We start from the raw sequence: 19,440 nt of genomic DNA, 5'->3' as shown, positions 1-19,440 counted from the left end.
GTTCTCATTTTCCTAAAGGAAATCTCCAGCAAAAATCACCTTCTTCATCTTACTTATTGGCCTCTGTCCCTTCTGGCCAACTACCAGCTCCCTGAGGACCCCGCCCCTTCCAGGTCTTGCACAATGCTTGGCCTACAACATGCATACAACTAGGATCTTGATTGTTCAATGAATGAACTATAGGTCCAGGGTTATGGATCTTCAGGTTCAACTAAGCAAAGTGAAGAAGAGCATAATCTGCGCCAAATTCTAAGCTCTTGACAGCAGAGTTTACCTTTTAGCTCTCCTTTGGGAGCTGTTTCAAGTACTAAAGAAATCAGTTCAACAGGAAGTCTCACTATTCTCTAATTCAAAAGAGAATTTAGAAATTGCCATTCATTAAACAGATATTTAATGAGAACCTATTACTACCGGTGCACAAAACCCTGCTCTTGTAAACTTCCTGGAGGAGGAACACAGACAAATTCATAAGACAATGTCACTGGCTGGTAACTACTGTGCTGGAAACTGAAGCAGAGAAAGGGTGAACAGGCAGGGAAGGGCGGGGTTTCTTTTACACAGCTGGTTGTTCAGAGAAGGCTGCTCTGATTTGATGTCACAGCCAGAAGTACAGGGTAAAGCAAAAGAATGACCCATGCAGGCATCTGGGGGAAGAAAGAGTTTTCCAGGAAGGGGAAACAGGCGTGCAAAGGCCCAGAGGCAGGCATGTACTTTCCTGTATCCCAAAACAACAATGAGGCCTATCTGGTCACAGTTGAGAGAGCAAGGAGCCTTGTCAGCACCATGTACTGATTTTTTTTTTTTTAAAGATTAATTTACTTATTTGAGAGAGAGCACACGCATGAGCTAGGAGGAGGGGCAGAGGGAGAGAATCTCAAGCAGGCTCCTGGCCCTACTTGGTGGGAGGCAGGGAGGCTCCAGACGACTGGGGTCTGGGCTCCATCTCAGGGCTCCCAGATCATGACCTGAGCAGAAACCAAGAATCCGTGGCTTAACGGAGCCACCCTGGCACCCTCACTGACCGAATTCTGATGGGATGGTGAGCTATTAGGGTGATCCGAGCAGAGGGTCCTGTTTTAAGGACCTGATTTAAAGGATCCCCTCTGCTGCAGCGCTGAGAAAAGATATGGGGGACAGGGTGGTACAGGTTGGGGCGGGGCTAAGGGGTGGGATGGGGTGCGCTAAGGCAGGGCAATTGGGAAACAACAGCAACTGTGTAGGCAGGAGATTTTTAGCCAGGGCCTATTTAGTCAATCTATGGGAAATCCAGGCCTCTGTATTTCCCTTCTGTCACAGTTCCCAACTTATGTTTTCCGCGAGATCCCCCGCCACTCCAGCTGGGGAAATTCGTTACTTGCTCTTATAGAAATTCCTCGCGGGGTGGGGGAGATGGCTTTCAGACCCCACTGCGCTGCGCGAACGTTTCCCGGGCTCTGGCAAGGGCGCCGCACCTCGGCTGCGGGCCTCGGACAGCGCTCCCGCGCGGCCGGGCCACGGGTCGGGGGCCTCTCACCCGCGTCCACATTCCCGGCCGGGACTCGCCCTTGGCCGCGCCCGCGCGGTCTCCTCTCCCCGAAGCCCCCCGCGCTCCCCGCACGCCCAGATCCCTACTCACCCGCACCGCCGCCGCGGAGCTCCTGCGGGGTCCGGACCGCTCACTCTCGCTTTCGTTTTCCCCGCGGGCTCCGCCTTCCGCCGCGGCCGCCCGGCCCCCTCCCGCTCCTGGATCGCGCGAAACTGGAACCGCGCTCGGAGTTCGCGCCGGACGCGCTGGCACCCACGTGTCGTCCGGAGGCCACCAGGCGCGCAAGGACCTTCCTACCCTCCGACCCGGGCTCCCGCGTCTGTTTCTGCCCCGCCCCCGTGTGCGAGATCCGTCAGCGGGAAGAAACCGGGCACACCCAGGGCCCCCAGCGCCCGCGGTCGGCCAAGGTGGATATTATCCGTTCCGTTTCACGATCAAAGAAACTGAGTAAATTAACTCGCCCACAGTCCTGCTGCTCGTAAGTGTCAAAGCCAGGATTCAACTCAAGGTCAGGCCTGTAAAACACCAAAGTATGTCCCCCTTTCACCCTGCTACCTCCTCACTTTTACAAGGCTGCGGGGCGAAGAGCCCTGGGGACATAGCCCTCCTTAGGTCAGTGTCCAGCCATCCATCCATTCAACAGGTACTTGCCAGCGCCATTCTAAGCACCAGCCACCTGCTCCCTGTGGGACCGCGTGGAGTTTGCCTACCAACGCCCCACTAAGTAGTCCTCGATTTGTAAGAAACAGACACGGGGATTGAGGAGTGCTGAGGACTTACAACAATACTGACAAGTAGGTGCCATTGCTATACCTATTTAACGGATGAGAAAACTGAGGCCTGAGGCACAGAGCCGTTAACACAGTCAGGAAGCAGGAGAACTAGGATTAGAACCAGAAATGTGTACCCTCAGCATCTTTGCAGTGGTGCCGAGATGGACCTCGGATATTTGTTCAGTATTTGGTTTCCGCTCTAGGAGTCCCTCTCCACTTCTCGCCGACAAACGCCGGAATTTCAGGCTATCAATAGCTAAACACTATATTTTCTTTCTTTCTTTCTTTTTTTTTTTTTAGATTTTATTTATTTATTTGACAGACAGAGATCACAAGCAGGCGGAAACGCAGGCAGAGAGAGAGGCAGGGAAGCAGCCTCCCAGCCGAGCAGGGAGCCGGATGCCATGCAGGGCTCCATGCTGGGACCCTGGAATCACGGCCTGAGCCTAAGGCAGAGGCTTTAACCCACGAAGCCACCCAGGTGCCCCAACACTCTATTTTCTTTATAGCTCATGTCCTGGGCATGATTTAAATTTCGCAAATGAAAAAAAAATAAATTTCGCAAATGTGAAGTACTGGTGGAAGGTTTGTAAGGATGATAGGAGGTAGAGCCATCTTTCTGGGGAATTTCCAGATGACAAAAACTCCAGCAATGCAGGAATCTGCAAGAGACCATTTGCTGGTTTTGTGGGTATGTGGTGGCTGTGGCAGCAGCAATGGCAGTATCAGCGACAAGTTGCCATTTAAAGAAAGGAAAAGACAAGTTCTGTCAACCCACATCACTGAGCTCGTGGAAGGTTCCCTGTGACCAGGTGACTGAGAAACAAAAAGCTGCACGTAGCACAGTACACTGGCACTCATCAGAAGTGGACTGATGTACTACACCAGCCCCTCTGTGAGGTGGCCCTAAAGTATAGCGGAAGAAAGGAAATCCTCCCCGTGGACAAAACCTTGAGTAGTAGTTGTCATGTGGAAAGAGAGGAAGCTAGTGGCTTGGATAAAACCAAGTTAGCTGGATAGTCAGAGCTTTGGAAGGAACAACATCAGAGGATTGGTGATAAGGTAACCTGAGGAAAATGATGTGGGTAGACCAGTTGGACACAGAACAGGAGCATATTGTGAATGTTCATGGAAGGCATCCACTTCTGAGGAAGTTTTTGAGAAGCAGTGGGCAGGAAGACTTCTGTAGACATTGGTCAGTCTTTTCCCCAGCCTCGCCGGTGCTTCTTCAAGGAATGAGGAGACTGTGGCAGTAGGAACATATGATATACATGAGTTCATCAACATGAAATTCTCATCAAGGCTGATCTGACTGATCAGAGTCAGATGTTGGGCTGAGCACCCAACATTCTCACATCAGGGACCAACTCTGGGCCCCCGTGGAGAAGACCAGACACCAAAGGAGACTGGCCAGCCACTTTGTGGCAGACAGGTAATGCCAGGACCCTTCCATCAGGGAGTGCGCAGGGATTTTCCCTCTGGGGGGGTAAACATTTAAATGAAAATACAGATTTGCCTTTCCTTCCAGCAGTGCTTTTGCCAGCATCAACATTGGTGGACATTCTTAATACCTTGCTCACCATCATGGTATCCCTCACTAAGAGACCCATTTTACAGAGGAAAAAGTGACTGCCATGGGAGTCAATGACTTTATTATGAACCTCATTACCCCAAGCAACTGGCCATATTGGACAGTAGGGTAGAGTAATGAAGACTCAGCTACAGCCCCAAGTAGGAGACAGCACTTACCAAGCTGGGTGTGCTGCCCTTCATGGATAGTGTATGTTCTAAACCAAATTGCTACTTTTTTCATGGCTGGGACACATGAACTCTGGAAACAATAAAAGTGAGAGAGTTGTGTCCCACAATTAAACCTAGTTTGGGACTCCTGGGTGGTTCAATCGGTTAGACATCTGCCTTTGGCTCAGGTCGTGATCTCAGGGTCCTGGGGTCAGCCAGCGTCAGGCTTCTTGCTCAGTGGAGAGTCTGCTTCTCCCTCTCCCTCTGCCCCTTCCCCCAGCTTGTACACCCACATTCATGCCCCCTCTCTTTCAAATAAATAAATAAAATCTTTTAAAAAATAAAATAAAAAATAAACCTTGCTATGTACTTGCAAAATAGTGCTTCCTGTTCCTATGATATACGGCTCTGTTTCCACTAGGGGGACATACAATTCTTTGAATAGAAATTTGAAACTGCATCTGGATATTGCAAGGATCATGACGTCATCAGGCCAGCAAGGAAATAAGGGGGTTACCCAAGTGGCTGGGCAGAACGATAAGGGAGAATAGTGATGCAACCATACAACAGTATCAGGGACAAGCATATATTTGGAGTTCCTCCAAAGTTGCTTCTAGTAATTCCTTGCTCAGTGTTACATGTTAATGGAAATCTATAGCTGTTCAACAAGTCAGGACTATTTGGGGCTCAAGTCCTTCAGGATTTGTGCCACCGTGCTGGCTAGGAAGATTTCTGAGGGCAAAGAGAACAATGAATAAGGAAGTAATAAACACCAACTATGGTCTCATTTTCTGTTGCAGAATAAAGGACCATAGAAGCTATGCATTTTTCTTCCTTGCTTTGTTTTTGTAGGTATTAATGAACTTCTTTTCATTGCTTTATCCTTTCCTTTTATATGAGATTTGCTGCTGGTGGTTAATGTTATAAGATAGTCCTTAGGTTAGAGTGTCTTAAAGTGGAATTTATGACTAAAAGAGAAGAGGAAGGAACATCACATCGCAATGGGTGTAAAGATTAGAGGGCAGGCTAAGCATGTTTTCATTTGAAGGAAGGAACGGCAGTCTTAAGTGGGAACATAGTTCTGTTGTTTGCTTGAAAGTTTATTAGCCAAAGCAGTGGGCTGCACTAGATATTGTTAATTTTTATTTAGCTTTCATTCTCACTCCCTTCTAATGTCTCCCTATCCCCTGGGTTATAATGTATGGAAGGGTAAATTCACATTTTCCAGATTTCTACAGAGTTAAGATTCTGGGCATAATTTGAGTTCTGCAGCGACTGATAAACTGTGGTACAGGACTTGGAACATGGAAGGGAGGAAAAGGCCATCCTTCTGTGACCGAACGAACTGACAAGGAAGCGTCTGTGCTCAGTGGTATGTACGCGAGCTGGACTCCAGTTTCCCTTGTCAATTTTCCAAGGGTATGGGGCATCTGTGGTGACAGCAGTACTGGCAGCAGCGGCAGTGAATCCTGAACTCACTGATTTTAGATCAATTATCTCGCCACTCTCCCCTCTGGCAGGGGAAGTGGGATTCCTCCTCCCAACTTGGCTAATTCCACCCGGGGAGGGAGGGGCCCTCTTGGGTGCCCGAGACCCTCGCACCTGCACCTCTCCCTACGCCCCCCGCCCCAGGCTCCTTGGACGGAGCCAGGATCAGAGGCAAGGGGACCCGGGAGGCCGCCAATGGAGGATCGTGGGAGGAGCCCCGGGAGAATGGGGTCGGAGGAGGGGGGTGAGGGGAATGACGGCGGCGAGAACCCCGGCGGGGCGGGGCGGGCCGGCACGTCCCGGTTCGGCTGCGGCGGAGCGAGCGGGGCCAGCTCTGCAGAAGGCGGCGGCTAGCTAGCCAGGACGGTCACATCCCGCTGCAGGGGCCGGCGGAGCAGCCGCACTGCCTCCCGCACCGGGACTCCGGCCAGCGGCCAGGCCGCGCCGGCACCGCCCCCCCCCCATCAGGGACAGACTAGGCGGCCCGTCCGAGCTCTGGGGTCCCCCGCAGCCCCGCGGCTCGCTCCCGCTGCGCCTCCACCTGCCCTCTGTCCGCAGCTCGGTCCCGCGCTGCCCGCCGCGCCGGGCCCCCGCCGGGATGGGGCAGGGGCAGCGCCACGGAGCCGGGCGATGGGCCGCCCTCTGGGCACCGAGCAGCCCCCCGAGGCCTGACCGACCGCGAGGACCGGCGGGGGTGGGCGTGGGCGGGGCAGAGCGGCGCACTGGGGACACCCGGGCGATGCGGGGGCGGGGAAGGCGTGGGGAGAACCGGGGAGATCCCGGGCTGCTGTGGGCGGTGGGGAGCCGGGAGAGCTGCTGCCACGCGTGCGTTCTGGGCAGTCCTGGACAACCCCCCCCCCCAACAACTCCTGCCACCTCCAGGAGCCCCGCCTGGATGTCAAGCGGATGCCCCAGTGCCTCCCAGCGGACTCGGTGGGGACCATGGCTTCGCTGATGCTCCTCTCCCCATATTTAAGCCCTACGGTCCTCCTGCTGGTCAGTTGTGACCTGGGCTTAGTGCGAGCAGGTGAGTAAAGGGGTAGTGGGGTCGAGCAGAGCTAGTCCGTACCTGGGACCTGTTAACCTATTCACTCTGGCAGCCAACAGACCGGCCTCCCTCTCCTGTGAATGTGACAGTCACTCACCTCAGAGCCAACTCGGCCACTGTGTCCTGGGACATCCCAGAAGGCAACATCGTCATTGGCTACTCCATTTCCTAGCAAGTAGGACTCACCCTTCTGCTCCCTCAGCCTGTGTCCTTGGAACTCTGAGTCTTCCTTCCGTTACCCCCACTGGGGACCAAAGCTCCCCTCCCCGTGGTGGGGGAATCAGGGAGCTGGTGTCCCCTGGCTCAAGCTGCCCTTGTCATCCTACTTCGTGGAGTGCTTGGATGTTTGAGTCCTGGGACTGGTGTGAGACCACCCTCCTGTCCCATCATCTCCCTGCAGCGACAGAATGGCCCTGGGCAGTGTGTGATCCGGGAGGTGAACACCGCCACCAGGGCCTGTGCCCTCTGGGGACTGGCTGAAGATAGCGACTCCGTGCAGGTGCGGAGCATCATCGCCTCGGGGAGAGAGCCCCCCAGGGCCTCGGGTGCACTTCCGAGCTCTCAAGGGTTCTGACCAGCTACCCTCCAACAGCTCAAGCCCAGGTGAGAGGCTCAGCTATCCTCCACTCCCGAAAGCTTTGGATTCTCTGGCTTTTTACCTGCCCTTCAGCTTCTTGTTTACTTCCCCCCAAACAAGCCACAGTGTAGCTTAGATGAATAAAAGGATGACTTAATTCATCATACTGCCAAGAAACGAAAGGAAAAGGTTGGCAGAGGACTGGGTATAAACAGGCTGATAATGAATCGTTTGGGAGAAGGGCTTTCAAGCTTCCTTTTCCCCACCCTCTGTTCCCAGCCGCCGCAATCTGCGTGAATACTTGCCCGCAACAGTCCTGCTTTTTTGGTCTCTACCTACCTGTCCACTAACAGCTTCCTAGAGAGGGGCTCTCAGGGGCAACCCTGGCCCCAGACTCTCCATCCTTACGGGTCTGCATAGAAGAGCTCTGTGGCCGCTCCCCATAACCTGGAGTCTATCTCTTTCTTCTCAGGTGACATCACAGTGGAGGTTCTGGAGGGAGAGCGACCATTGCAGACAGGGGAAGTGGTTATCATTGTGGTGGTGTTGCTCATGTGGGCCGGTGAGTGAGCAGCTGCACGGGGGACCAAGGATTGGGGGAGTGGGGGCTCAGTGAAGGTGGGAGGTGGTGAAGGCTCAGGAGAAAAGGCAGGGAGGGAAATGCAGTGGGGAGATGCTTAGTTGGGGGTGAGCAGAAGTTTGAGGAGAGGAAGGCTAAGAGGGTGGTGCTCGCATATGAGCACCAGAAATTCAAGGGTTTTCTTCTCAGATTTTCTAGAAACCTAGTGGGTATCTCACTGCCCTTCAAGGCTGTGAGTGGGGAGGTCAAGATCAAGGTGCAGATTGTATTGTTGTGTTTCAGCTGTCATTGGGCTCTTCTGCCGTCAGTATGATATCATCAAGGACAACGACTCCAACAACAACCCCAAGGAGAAGGGGAAGGGGCCAGAACAGAGTCCTCAGGGAAGGCCGGTGGGGACGAGACAGGTGATGTGATGTGGGGCCGGCGAGGGAGGGAAGGGTGATTTTGCTTCTAGAAGCAGTCAGGGAAAGGGAGAAGGCCAAAGAGGGGCAGGAAGAGAGGGGAAATGGATATTTGGGATGGAGGAGGCTCTTACCTTCCTGACATGAGACTCAGGCCTTTTTTTTTTTTTTTAACAGAAAAAGTCACCATCCATCAACACCATTGATGTATGAGTGAAGAAACCGAACTCAAAAACAGATGCACTAACACCCTGGGGATGGGGATAGGGTCGGGGAGAGCCTCAGTTGGTGATCTGCCCAAGACTGTGAAGGATCCCGTAATCTTCTAGAGGGTAATGACACTCCCACAATCTCAGGCCTGGTGCCCATCCTCTTTCCACTGTGAGCAGGGCCAGAAGGTAGGTCTCTTGGGGTCTGTGTCCCTGGACCTGGGGAATGGCTATCAGATGGGAAATGTCCTTCCATCCCCCAGGTCTGGGGGAGAGACACTTGTTCAACTGTATCCCACTAGGTCCCAGATGGGCCCCCATTGCACCTGCATCAGGACTCTCGGCATCCCCAGGTGCCCCCACATCTTGCCTCTGGGTCTCAGTGGGGTTTCTTTGGGTACTCCCCCTCCCCCAGCAACTCAAAGGAATTGTCTGGGTCTGGAGGCAGATGCTGCACTGCACTACTCCAATGTCTTCCACGGAGCCTCAGGGGCTCCCCCCTCACCTGGTGGCCCCCCAGCTGCTGGTGACCTCACCCCTTGGACATTTTTCCAATAAACGTTCTTGGAAAAACTGGAGATGACTGTAGGGAATACTGTACAGTACGCTGAAGACACCTCCCCACTGTCTCTCCCCTGACCACAAGGGCCTCTCACACCCCCACCAACTCGACAGGAGCACTAACATTGTTTTAAAGTGTTTGTTTTGATTCTATAGCCTGGAATGGGTGGTGAGAGGACAGAAATGGGTGTAGAAAACTAGAGCCCTAGTTCCTTTTGTTTTGTTCAGTGAGAACGGGGGAGAAGGAAAAGAAGGGGAGGGATATAAATTCTCCTGCATCCGTGGAAACGAAGGTCATACCACGTGAGAGGGGCCGGTAACCTTTTTAAGTTCACTGCCCACATTGACACCCAAGCTTTTCACCATTGATTCCTCTGACACCTCCATCAGCCTCGAGTTAATTTCCAGAAAAGGACTGAACAGTGTTTTGGGACAAATGAAAGAGCAGCTCCACTAATGGATCCTTCAGTGCCACGTGCTCGTATCCTGTGCACTCCTGTACTCCTAGTCTTCCCCGCACTCACTTTTCCTTTTGTTTCGTCTGCCTCTGTCTCTGCTGATTCGGTCAAAGTCAATAATAACTGTAAAGTGTAAATGCATTTATTATATTCACTCTCTGCCACTATATCCAGAGGAGGATTATGGAAATAAAACTGAGGGGTTGGAACTCCCCTGTCAAAAGACTTATACTTTGGGCTCTGGGCTACTTCCTTCCTGTGAAAGTAGAGGCTTTCCTCTACTGTTTCCTAAATTCCAAGGATGGTGCCAGTGAGAGAAATACCACTGTGGGGGAAAAGCTGCAGAACCCAGAATCTGGACATCATATGCTATACTCTCTGGAGAATTATAGGTCTTCTCAACTGCGGATCTTTCCAGGGGAGGTGTATGAACGCTCCTTTTCTGCATCTCAGTCTCCCTGGCATGTTCCAAGAATTTAGACCAGTAATTCTGAAAGGGACCCCAATCCAAACAGATCAAGAAGTCATTATCCTTTCTACTTCACCAAGCTCCAGCCCCAGGTATCACAAGACTTAACTTCATCCTATCAGATAAGCCCAGTTCTCATTGGCCCTCTGCCTTGAACCACAAAAGCATCCAGATCTGGGCAGCAGTCTTTGATCCACTGCTACCCAGTTCTGCAGTAGTACCTCTCACTGGCCACTGGCCCGGAAACACTCACATCTCGGACTCTGGACACCTCATCTCTTGGGATGGAAGTGGCACGGGGTATAGAAGCTTGGCATAGATATAGGGAGCTACGAGTTCAGAATATAAAGGCTGTTTCAATGCATCAGCTCTGGGTTGAATCCCTGTTACATCCTTTACTGTTCATTTGTTAAGGGACCCCTCTAATCCCGAGTCTCCTGGCATGAGAAATGGAACTAATAATGCCATCCCCTTCAAAAGCTGTCTTTGAGATTAAATGAGATAATGCATCTACAACCTTTTGCACGGTACCTGGCAGACGCCTCCTGAGGATTCGGTTAGCTATCATTACTAGCCTTGTGATACCCCGTGCACATCATAGAGCCTATCTGGGTTCAATACGGGCTGCTGCAAAACGTATGAAAGCAACCGCCCTGCCTTCCTCCAGGGTTGTAAGGATTAAAAGAAGTGTTCAGCCACACTTTACTCACAATCCAGGCGGGAGGAAGATCGCGATGCCATAGGACCTCGAGTTTGCGAAGGGCTCGTGGGCGTGGCTTCAGCTTGAGTTTGCAAGCGACGACAGGATTGGTTGAAGAGAGGATTCCAGTCCTCTCGGTCCCGCCCTAGACCTCACTGCGCCTGCGCACGTTCTCTCTGCTTCACAGCGAAGCTATGTGGTGACTTTGCGAAGTGTGTCTCGCTGTACTCGCGTCAGCGTGAGCGGCAGCGTCAGCGTGGCGGGTTGTCAAGGTAACCACGGGAGTTGTCGCTGATTGGTGGCATCCGAGAGACAGGTGTTCGTCATGCAGTTGAAGCACCTGAGGACCCTGCTGAGCCCTCAGGTGAGGAGTTGCGTGCCTCTTTCCTCCCCCGCCAGCCTTAACGTTCCCAGAGAAGTGGGGGGAACTGAAATCTCACGATGGTGAGCGCCTACTGTATGCGGAATCTCTGCTCGGTCGGTAGTGTGCAGTAGCAGGACGGACCGCTAACCGCGGTAGCTTTCGTCCGTTTCCTTTGACATCAGTTGTGTACGAGGCCCCGTGCTGGGCGCACATGGAAACAGCGAGCCTAAGTCTGCGCCCGGATAAAGGAGCGCTTTAGGTAAAAGCCCCCAAGACGGAGTGCGGAAGACCTCACGTTCGTTCTGATGATGAAGATCTCAGATTCGGAAAAGGAGAGGAACCATGCTGAAGAGAGGCTGGGTTTTGGAGCTAGGAGACCAGCACTCAAGTCCTAGTGCCAGCTGCACTTTCAATAAATGGTCCAATCCCGCCTACCTGAAGCCCTCGGCACACAGTCTCTGAGCGCCCACCCAGCGGCTTCATTGGGAAAATGGGAGTAACAATGATAGCAACCTGAGGGGGTTTCCTAATTAGGTATGTGTTCCCTTTCTTGTCCTGTCTTTGTGCCTCTATAACCTCTTATTCTTCCTTCCTCCTTCTCGCTCCGTGCTACATTCTGGATAATTCCTTAAGAAACATCCTGCAAGGGGTGCCTGGGTGGCTTGGCCCTTAAGTATCTGCCTTTGGCTCAGGTCATGATCCCGGGGTCCTGGGATCGAGCCTCAGCAGGAAGCCTGCTTCTCCCTCTCCCACTCTCCCATCCCCTTGCCTGTTTCCCTCTCTCTGTGTCAAATAAATAAATAAATACAATTTTTAAAAGATTATTTTTAAAAAAATCTTGCAAGTCAGGGGTTCACTTTCACCATCGTCTCATCTGCTATTAAAATCACCCACTGAGTTTTCTTACTTCAAATATTGAATTTTTTATACGGTTTTATTTGGTTCTTTCTCTAGTCTGCCTGGTCATTTTTTCTAGTATATTTGCTGCTGAAGTGAACACAGTGTGGCCATTTTTTAGAGTCTCTTGTCCCTTGCTTAATGTTTCATTCCATCTCTTAGGTCTTTAAACATTTTACAGTTCTTTCATATTCCATAACTGGTTTCTTCCATAATTGTTATTTTTAATACTGGAAATCCTTGGAGGGCCACAAGTGCTGTAGTTCTTGTTATTGTTTACTCCTTTATGGTGGTTAACTTCTATGTTGGTACCTTTTTTTATTGGGGGGCTCACGTTACATTGGATATAATCTTTAGAATCCCAAGGGCCTAACATGGGCATGTTTTCCTCTAGAGATGATCAGTGTTTGCTTTTGCAGGAATCGGGCATACTAATGGCTTTTGTTCCCTTTCCTGAAGAGAGGATCCCAGATTTCATGACTAACAGATTCTCAGAATCGCCCCCTCATCCTGCTGGAGGACCCCTGCTTTATTCACCCGCTGCTGTGTTTGCATCAGGGCAACTGTACCCTTTCCACTTGCTCCCCTGTTTTTTTCCTGCTCGGGTTTTAGCTGACTGGCCTTTTCCTTTTTATGTTTTCCTTTCCTTTTCTGTTTTTCTCCTTTTCTTTCTCTTCTTCCCTTCCTTCCTTTTCTTCCCTCCCTTCCCTCCTTACCTAACCTTTTCTTCCCTCCCTCCTGCTTTTCCTTTCCTTTCCTCCCCGCGGGAGACTAGGAAGCAAGCCTAGCGATTTCTTCAGGTGACCTAAGCAACGAAGGTATGCAAAAGTACGGCCCAGGTTAAAGTTGTATTTTAACAGGACTCAAGCCGGAAGCAGAAGTGGTTGCCCACTTTGTCAGTTTACCTGCAGGCATTGGTGCGGGCACAGCTCTGAGTGTCCCAGAAGATGAGGGCGTCCGTGTAGATAAGGGCTTCTTACCTGCTTGAAGGAAACGAAACGCCGGGCAAACAAGGGCCACTGGGATTCCCTCAGCGTGTACGCGCTAGGGTGGGGTAAGGCCTGTCCGTTCTGCAGTGGAGTCGGTGGAGACACTAACCTGGAATTCGGGTGGTGTGGGGGGACTGAAATATTACAGGGTGATGCGGTAGGTCTGGAGCAGAGCGGGGGCAGGGGGGGAAGACGGAGGTGATGGTGACCGAAGGTGTGACGACTGTTGCCTACATGCTGGATGAGGGCCTGATGGAGTTGATGACGGCAACTACAACCGGTGAGGGGCTGAGCTGACAGCCCCGGGAGGTGGTGGGAGAGGCTGGTTCTGAGGCTGGAGGAGCTGGGATGGGCCAGACAACTGGCCCCGCCACCCCTGCCCATCGCCAGTACTCCTCTGCGCCCTGCTGCGCCTGCACTGTTGCTTTCCTTCCTTCTGTCTTCAGGGCCACAGCCTTCTTGGAGACTCTGGAAATGACCCCAGAAACAGAGGCAATGTGGAAAACCTTGAGCAAACTGGCACTCGAGGCAAGGCAGCTCCGCATCGCGGAGAGGTGAGGCAGACCAGAAGTGAGGTGCGGGCAGCTAGGAAGGATGGCCAGAGGCCATTTTCGGTGTGGAGGGCGGGGTGTGTGAGAGGCTCCTCCCAGTGCTGAGGCACCAGTCCCCTGCCCTTACAACCAGTAATACCTTCCAGGTAGTTATTCCAAACATTCTTCCATCCCAGTTTATAAGATTTTTTTTTGCTTTTGCTTCCCCTATGTAGGTCCCCCTTCAGAGTTTTCACACCCATGCCCTCCAGTCCAGGTGTTGACGTGTATTTCCGAATGCGGCATAGGGGTGTAGTTAGTAGGACAGTCTTGAGGTTTGAGACTCTTTCAAGTTACCTGGCTCCATTTAACAGCTTGTATAGCCGTGGGTTAAGTGAACCTTTCCAAACCTTGGTTTCTTAATTTCCTCTCTGTAAATGGGAGGAATGATAGCATTTACCTCCTGGGGTGGTAAAGAAGAATCATAGGGGCAGTGAAGAAAGTAGGAGAATTCTCAGTGCTCAGTAAATGTCAGCTGCTACTGTTTTGCCAAGAGTCCTCTTGGATGCTTCCTTTCCCATGGCCCCACAGGTAGACGACCAGCTTGTCCTAGGGCCCTGACCCAGCATCTTCAGAACACATCCTGAAGCTCTTACTGTCCAGCCCAGAACAGACCACACCTCTACCTGCAGTGTCACAAAAGCCTCTTAGTCTCACGGATCCTGTTCTTACACACCTACCATCCATTCATCCCACAATAGCTGAAATCATGTGTTACACCATAAATCAGATTGTGTCCTTTTTTTGCTCAGAACCTTCCAGTAGCTTACTGTTCTACTTAGTATAAGATCCACAGCCCATGGCATGTCCTAACTCCTTACAATATTTGGCCTCTGCCCCCTTCATCTTCTAGGTACCCACGTGCCCGTTAGTCTCCAGCCACACTGGCACCCCTTGGGCCCTTTGAGTATCTCAGACTCATTCCTGCCATGGCACCTTACATGCACTGTTCCCTCTGCCTGGAATAATTTTTCCCCATCTTGCATGACTGACTTTTTCTTGTACTTAGGTCTTGGCACAAATGTCATCTCCTCAGATAGGCCTTCTCTGAGTTCCAGCTGAACTAGCCCCCTCCGTTACAGTTTATATGTACTGTCACGCTATTCCATTTCACTCTTCTTTCTCTGGAATATCTTTGTTTGCATACTAACTACTTGTTTCCCCCAGAAAGTAAGTTCCCTGAGAGCAAGGCCCTTATCCGAGTATCCCCTTGTGTCTCTAGGGGCAGAAACGGTGCGCGGCACTTCACCGAGGCTCAGTGTTCGGCTGCTGGGCCGGTGTGTCCGCGCTGATCCTGCAGTGATGCTGCTGTTACTATGATTGCTTCCGCCCTGTAGGTGCTTTTCTTCTTGGGGCCATGTAGCAAAAGCTCGATTCCTGCATGAGACCAAGGAGATTGCAGACCAAGTGTCTCGGGAATATGCAAGTATTATCCTCCTGAATTATTCAGTCTCTCAAGCTGAGATTTCTCTTCACGTGCAGCCCCACCACCCCTGGCTTTCCAGCCATGGCTTGCGCGCCTCCACCTTCGAGTCAGACCGCTCTGGAATGGCTTGCCAGACCTCATCCTTTAAGCCCCATGAAGGTTTTCAGCTTTCTGGTCCTTTAGCTTCGTCGTCTCTGTGGCCTTCCTGTCTAATAAGCTCACATAGTCTGAATGGCTCCTGCAGTGCTGACAGGATAACCAGAGCCTTCTTCCTGCCCCACAGGGTGGAGAAGGAATGGACTTTTACCAGGTCCGAGAACGCCTAGCCATGCTGGAGAAGAACTACAAGCTGGCTGAGATGATCTTCTTGGAGCAGGTGATGGGAGCAGAGGGGCCAGATTCAAGAGGGGAGCTGGGCGGGAGGGGGAGTGAGGCAGCCTGAGGGGAGAGCTTCTAGAAAGGTTGATGCAGCTAAAATGTCACTCCTTCCTTCTGGGTCTGCTCTGCGTTAGTCCTTACAGCTATGTCTTTATAAGCTGTCTGCTGCCTCCCCATCTGCCACCTCCCCCCTACCCCAGAGCCTGCCCTGGCCCTGCTTGTGCACACAGGCAAATCCAGGGTTTGTGGGGCCCAAAGCGGATAGAATTTAAGGAGCCCTCCTTAAGAAATAATGCCTAGGAAGGGGCCTATGCAAATGAGGTGCCCTGGGGCTTAACCTCCTTCTGCTTTCATGATAAATCCACTGCTTGTGCATAGGTCAAGGGTGAGGCTTTCAGTCCCCCCAGGCTGGCATCATACCCGGGCTGAGGACAGCCTGCTGATCCCTGATGCTCCTCTCACTTCTTGGTGTCCCTCTCTCCTCTGCCCGGGTTCCCCTAGAGTGCCGTTGAGAAGGCTATGGATATGTAGCATGAGCTGCACCGTTGGGATGAGTGTATCGCTGTGGCTCAGGCCAAGGTACTAGCAGTTCTGTCTTCTCCATGGGGCTCGCAGCTCAGTTCCACCAATATCCAAAGCCTCTTCTTACCAATGAGGCTATAGGAACTGGAACAGGGTTGGGCCGGGAGTTGGCACGTTGGTGACTGGGAGGCTTTCTGTTGTTACAGTGGGATTGGAGAAGCTTGGGAAACAGCACAGGAAGGAGGGAGGTGACTTGTCTTGCCTCTCTTGCATGTCCAGGGCCACCCAGCCCTGGAGAAGCTGCGCTGGAGTTACTACCAGTGGCTGATGGACACACAGCAAGAGGAGCGAGCCGGTGAGCTACAGGAGAGCCGGGGGATGGACTAGCAGCCATCAGCCTCTACCTCAAAGCCGGGCTCCCTGCCAAAGCTGCCCGACTGGTGCTGGCCCGGGAGGAACTGCTAGCTAACACCGAGCTGGTAGAAAACATCACGGCAGCCCTAATCAAGGGGGAGCTGTATGAAAGGGTATGGCTGGCTTCCTGTTCCTGTCCCTCCTCTCCAGGACTCAGTGCTCCCTCCTACCCAGGGGAGCCCTGGAGTGCATAGCCCCCCAGAACTGGTGGCTGAGTCTCCACCTTTGGGGGCTGCTACTTGATTCTTAGTGTAGTAGGGTTGTTGTTGTAGTCACGTGGTATGTGTCAACAGGCAGGTGATCTCTTTGAGAAGATTCGAAACCCACAGCGGGCCCTGGAGTGCTACTGTAAAGGCAGCGCATTCATGAAAGGTACTGCCCCGGACAACCCAGCCTTCCCTGTTAGAGTCTTGCCCGAATAGTCCCCCTGCACCAATTTTGTGCACCTGTTCTGGTGGATCAGCTCAGTTCTCCGTCCCTCCACTTGTCACCTATTTTCCACACCCCATTTCCCTGAGTCCCATCCCTGGAAGGCTTAGCTGAGTGCCCTCTCTGTCCCTGGCAGCGGTGGAGCTGGCTCAGTTGGCATTCCCAGTGGAAGTGATGAGACTGGGCCTTGGGGGATCACTTGGTACAGCAGAAGCAGCTCGATGCAGCCATTAATCACTACATTGAAGCTAGGTAGAGGGGTGCAAAGGCGACTGGGTGTGAGGTCCAAGGTGATGGGGCAAGTAAGGGCACCGAGGCTCCGAGAGAGATGGCACCATGTAGGTTGGAGTAGGCTTGAGGTGTCTCCCTACCTCTACCTGTCTTCCTCTTGCCTCATATGCACGGATGCCTTTCCCCGCTCTGCCAGGTGCTCCATTAAGGCAATTGAAGCTGCCCTTGGCGTCCGCCAGTGGAAGAAAGCCATTTATGTATTAGATCTACCGGACCGGAATACTGTCGGACCACCACATACTATCCCCGCGGGGCCCAACACTATGCGTCTCTGCAGGAGTATGAGGTGAGGAAAGTCCCTTGCTGGAGCTGGAGGCAACGCAGTACCGAATGAGAAGAGAACCCAGAACCGGAAGTGGGGGCCCCTCACCAAATCCTTCTTTCTGGGTCCAGCAGCACCAGCCACCCTGAGCGAGAAGAAAGCAGTTTACTTCCCTTATTTCATTCCAACATAACATAGAGCCCTCTCCCAGACCTATAAAGCGAGTCTCCAGCTCTCTTCCTATGGAGCTGTTCCAATGTGGAATTGCCCTGTGTTGCAGAAGTATGGGGTCCTTTTCGGTCCTTTTAAACTGCCTGTTGTATTGTCCCCATTCTGGTTTTGGCTGTTTTTTTTTTGTTTGTTTGTTTTTGTTTTCAAAACAGTGGAGGGTGTGAGACACCATAGCCCTCTTTTCTTCTGTGTTGTGGACTAAGGACCCGTCCCCTCCCCGCCACCCCAGCTGAGGTTTGCTCTCCCCCTGCAGGCCGCTCTAACGCTCTTGCTCTAACGCTCTTGCTCCCGGCCTTTTGTATCTGCTGTCCCGAGCACAGATTGCGGAGGAGCTCTACGTTAAGGGAGACCGAACAGAAGATGCAGTAGACATGTACACTCGGGCCGGCCGCTGGGAGCAAGCCCATAAAGTAGAGAGCGGGCCCGGTTCTCTCTGGGCTGTCCCCACTTTCCTTGGGCTCTGATGTCCCCTCTTCACCGGCCTCCTTGAAAGCTGAGTAAAAGCAAAAGATAGAAAAGTCTGGAGCGCTTGGACACCTAGCCACAGGGAAAGGCAAGGATGAAGAGGCCCTTGTTCCAAACCCGTAATTCCGAAGCGAGCAGAAGGGTTTGGGAGCTGGGGAGCCCCAAATGCCCCTCCCCAAGCTGTAGTCACAGCGGCAACTTCATTCGCTGCCGGCGCCCAGAACCCGGTGGGCACGGCGGGAGCACGGGAGTGGGAACACGTGCCCCAGCACAGGGCGTCTCTGGCCTTTCTGCCTGAGCAGAATATAGTCCTGACTCTGCTCCTTATGGTCTTGGAATTCCCTGGACTGACCAGGAAAGCATCCGTACACAAACCCCTGTGGTTGTTGGGAAGGTTCAGAGTTGCTGGGAACACAGGTCACCCCCGAGTCGCGCTTCCCTGGCCACACTGGGGCTCTGTGTGTCTGCACAGCTGGCGATGAAGTGCATGAGGCCGGAAGACGTGTCAGTGCTGTACATCAGCCAGGCTCAGGAGACAGAGAAGCAGGGCAAGTACCTGGAGGCTGAAAGGTGAGCCAGGGCCCCAGAGGCAGCGTGCGGGGAGAGGGGTGCATCTGAGGATGCGCGCCGTCTGCCTAGAGGGCAGTGATGCGGGAATCTGGGTCGAGGCGGCCCCGGGTGTCTCTCCCCTCCCCAGGCTCTACGTGACAGTGGAAGAGCCTGATCTTGCCATCACCATGTTCAAAAAGCACAAGCTGGATGATGATATGATCCGCCTGGTAGGGAAGCACCACCCAGATCTCCTCAGTGACACACACCTACACCTGGGCAAGGTGAGCCCTTCTCCGGTCTCGGCCATCTCTTCCCCGAACAGGCCCCACGTCCCCCTCGCCCCATCCTGACCCCCCTTTCCCCAGGAGCTGGAGGCTGAAGGCCGACTGCAGGAGGCCGAGTCTCACTACCTCGAGGCTCAGGAGTGGAAGGCAACAGTGAACATGGACCGGTCCAATGGGCTTTGGGAGGAGGCCTACCGGGTAAGGAGTCCAGGTCACTCTGGGGACACGCCCGTGCCTCTTCCCACTCTCAAGTGACGCATTCTGAACTGGTCGTGGGTCTCTTTGAAAAATGTCCATACCGACAGGCAAAATTTCACATGCGGTAGGAGGGGTCTGTGGACTACCTGAAGTCCATTCTTGGACCCTGAGCAGGCTAACAGACCCCAAAACTGAGCCCTCTCCCTGTTCTAGTAGAAAGACCTGACCCTTGTCAAAGCTGCAGTCCAGTCAGCGGGGGAAGGGAGCAGCCCTGTGGCCCTGCGTGGGAGGATTGCCAAATGGCTTTGCTTCACAGGTGGCCCAGGGTCACAGAGGAGCTGATGCCCACAAGCACGTGGCCTATCTGTGGGCAAAGAGCCTGGGAGGAGCATCCTCAGTGAGACTGCTCACTAAGCTCGGACTCCAGGCAGCTGCCGTGGACCACGCCGCCAACTGGTGAGGCCCCACGGCTTCTCTCCACTGGACCCTTTCGAGACAGAGCCTCTACATAGACAAGGAAAACGGCTGTATAGCTGAGAATGTTTCTGAAACATTCAGAAAGGAGGCAGGAGTGAAGAAATCCTTGGAAGAACGTGATGGAGAAGCAAGGAATGAA

The 19,440-nt window shown here is 52.8% G+C and overlaps 3 protein-coding genes, 1 long non-coding RNA gene and 1 pseudogene across 9 annotated transcripts in view; 3 read left to right on the top strand and 2 right to left on the bottom strand.

Annotated features, from left to right (window-relative positions):
- The window catches only part of EIF2AK2 (eukaryotic translation initiation factor 2 alpha kinase 2), a 38,952-nt gene extending 28,368 nt beyond the window's left edge, over positions 1 to 10,584 (bottom strand). Inside the window, exon 1 of one of the 4 annotated variants that reach the window (XM_082745311.1) lies at positions 10,543 to 10,584. The gene's annotated coding sequence lies outside the window, so the exon portion shown is untranslated. Of the gene's footprint in view, positions 1 to 1,615; positions 1,958 to 7,490; positions 7,555 to 10,542 lie in introns of those variants that run through there. The other 3 variants (XM_082745310.1, XM_082745308.1, XM_082745309.1) reach the window with 3 other exon arrangements.
- On the top strand, positions 5,893 to 8,922 carry LOC309871867 (fibronectin type III domain-containing protein 4-like; annotated as a pseudogene). Its single transcript, XR_014316511.1, has 7 exons — positions 5,893 to 6,220; positions 6,409 to 6,553; positions 6,634 to 6,749; positions 6,975 to 7,177; positions 7,624 to 7,713; positions 8,014 to 8,138; positions 8,313 to 8,922. The product of XR_014316511.1 is annotated as a fibronectin type III domain-containing protein 4-like (transcript).
- Positions 10,585 to 12,121: 1,537 nt separating the features above from the next.
- Positions 12,122 to 12,606, bottom strand: LOC309871863. Its single transcript, XR_014315532.1, has 2 exons — positions 12,515 to 12,606; positions 12,122 to 12,482 (listed from the first exon to the last, which is right to left on the bottom strand). It is a non-coding gene; the product is annotated as an uncharacterized lncRNA (long non-coding RNA).
- Positions 12,607 to 13,130: 524 nt separating this feature from the next.
- Positions 13,131 to 17,036, top strand: LOC309871860 (intraflagellar transport protein 172 homolog; the record flags this gene model as incomplete). Of its 2 annotated transcripts, XM_082745299.1 has the most annotated exons (7): positions 13,131 to 13,336; positions 14,710 to 14,794; positions 15,082 to 15,174; positions 15,978 to 16,053; positions 16,406 to 16,484; positions 16,678 to 16,793; positions 16,969 to 17,036. In XM_082745299.1, 5 exons carry the CDS (start codon positions 13,131 to 13,133, stop codon positions 16,411 to 16,413), a joined length of 468 nt encoding a protein of 155 aa, XP_082601425.1. In that variant the 3' UTR covers positions 16,414 to 16,484; positions 16,678 to 16,793; positions 16,969 to 17,036. The 2 variants fall into 2 exon arrangements, with proteins under 2 accessions (XP_082601425.1, XP_082601424.1); XM_082745298.1 differs by lacking the exons at positions 16,678 to 16,793; positions 16,969 to 17,036 and having other exon boundaries at positions 14,710 to 14,957; positions 16,406 to 16,595.
- Positions 17,006 to 19,355, top strand: LOC309871862 (intraflagellar transport protein 172 homolog). The gene is made up of 6 exons (XM_082745301.1): positions 17,006 to 17,118; positions 17,646 to 17,735; positions 18,263 to 18,360; positions 18,488 to 18,623; positions 18,708 to 18,824; positions 19,141 to 19,355. The coding sequence occupies exons 2-6, from the start codon at positions 17,697 to 17,699 to the stop codon at positions 19,282 to 19,284; spliced, it is 534 nt and encodes a 177-aa protein (XP_082601427.1). The 5' UTR covers positions 17,006 to 17,118; positions 17,646 to 17,696; the 3' UTR covers positions 19,285 to 19,355.
- The last annotated feature ends 85 nt before the right edge of the window (positions 19,356 to 19,440 follow it).

This window comes from Mustela nivalis (genome assembly GCF_964662115.1).
Source record: "Mustela nivalis genome assembly, chromosome: 8".
Lineage (NCBI taxonomy): Eukaryota > Metazoa > Chordata > Mammalia > Carnivora > Mustelidae > Mustela > Mustela nivalis.
This window is presented reverse-complemented; position numbering and strand designations above follow the sequence as displayed.

Coding starts and splice junctions, on each gene's coding strand:
- LOC309871862 (XM_082745301.1), top strand. CDS start 17,697: ATGTACACTCGGGCCGGCCGCTGGGAGCAAGCCCATAAA. Junction 18,361..18,487: donor AAGTACCTGGAGGCTGAAAG/GTGAGCCAGGGC, acceptor TCCCCTCCCCAG/GCTCTACGTGACAGTGGAAG. Junction 18,624..18,707: donor CACACCTACACCTGGGCAAG/GTGAGCCCTTCT, acceptor CCCTTTCCCCAG/GAGCTGGAGGCTGAAGGCCG.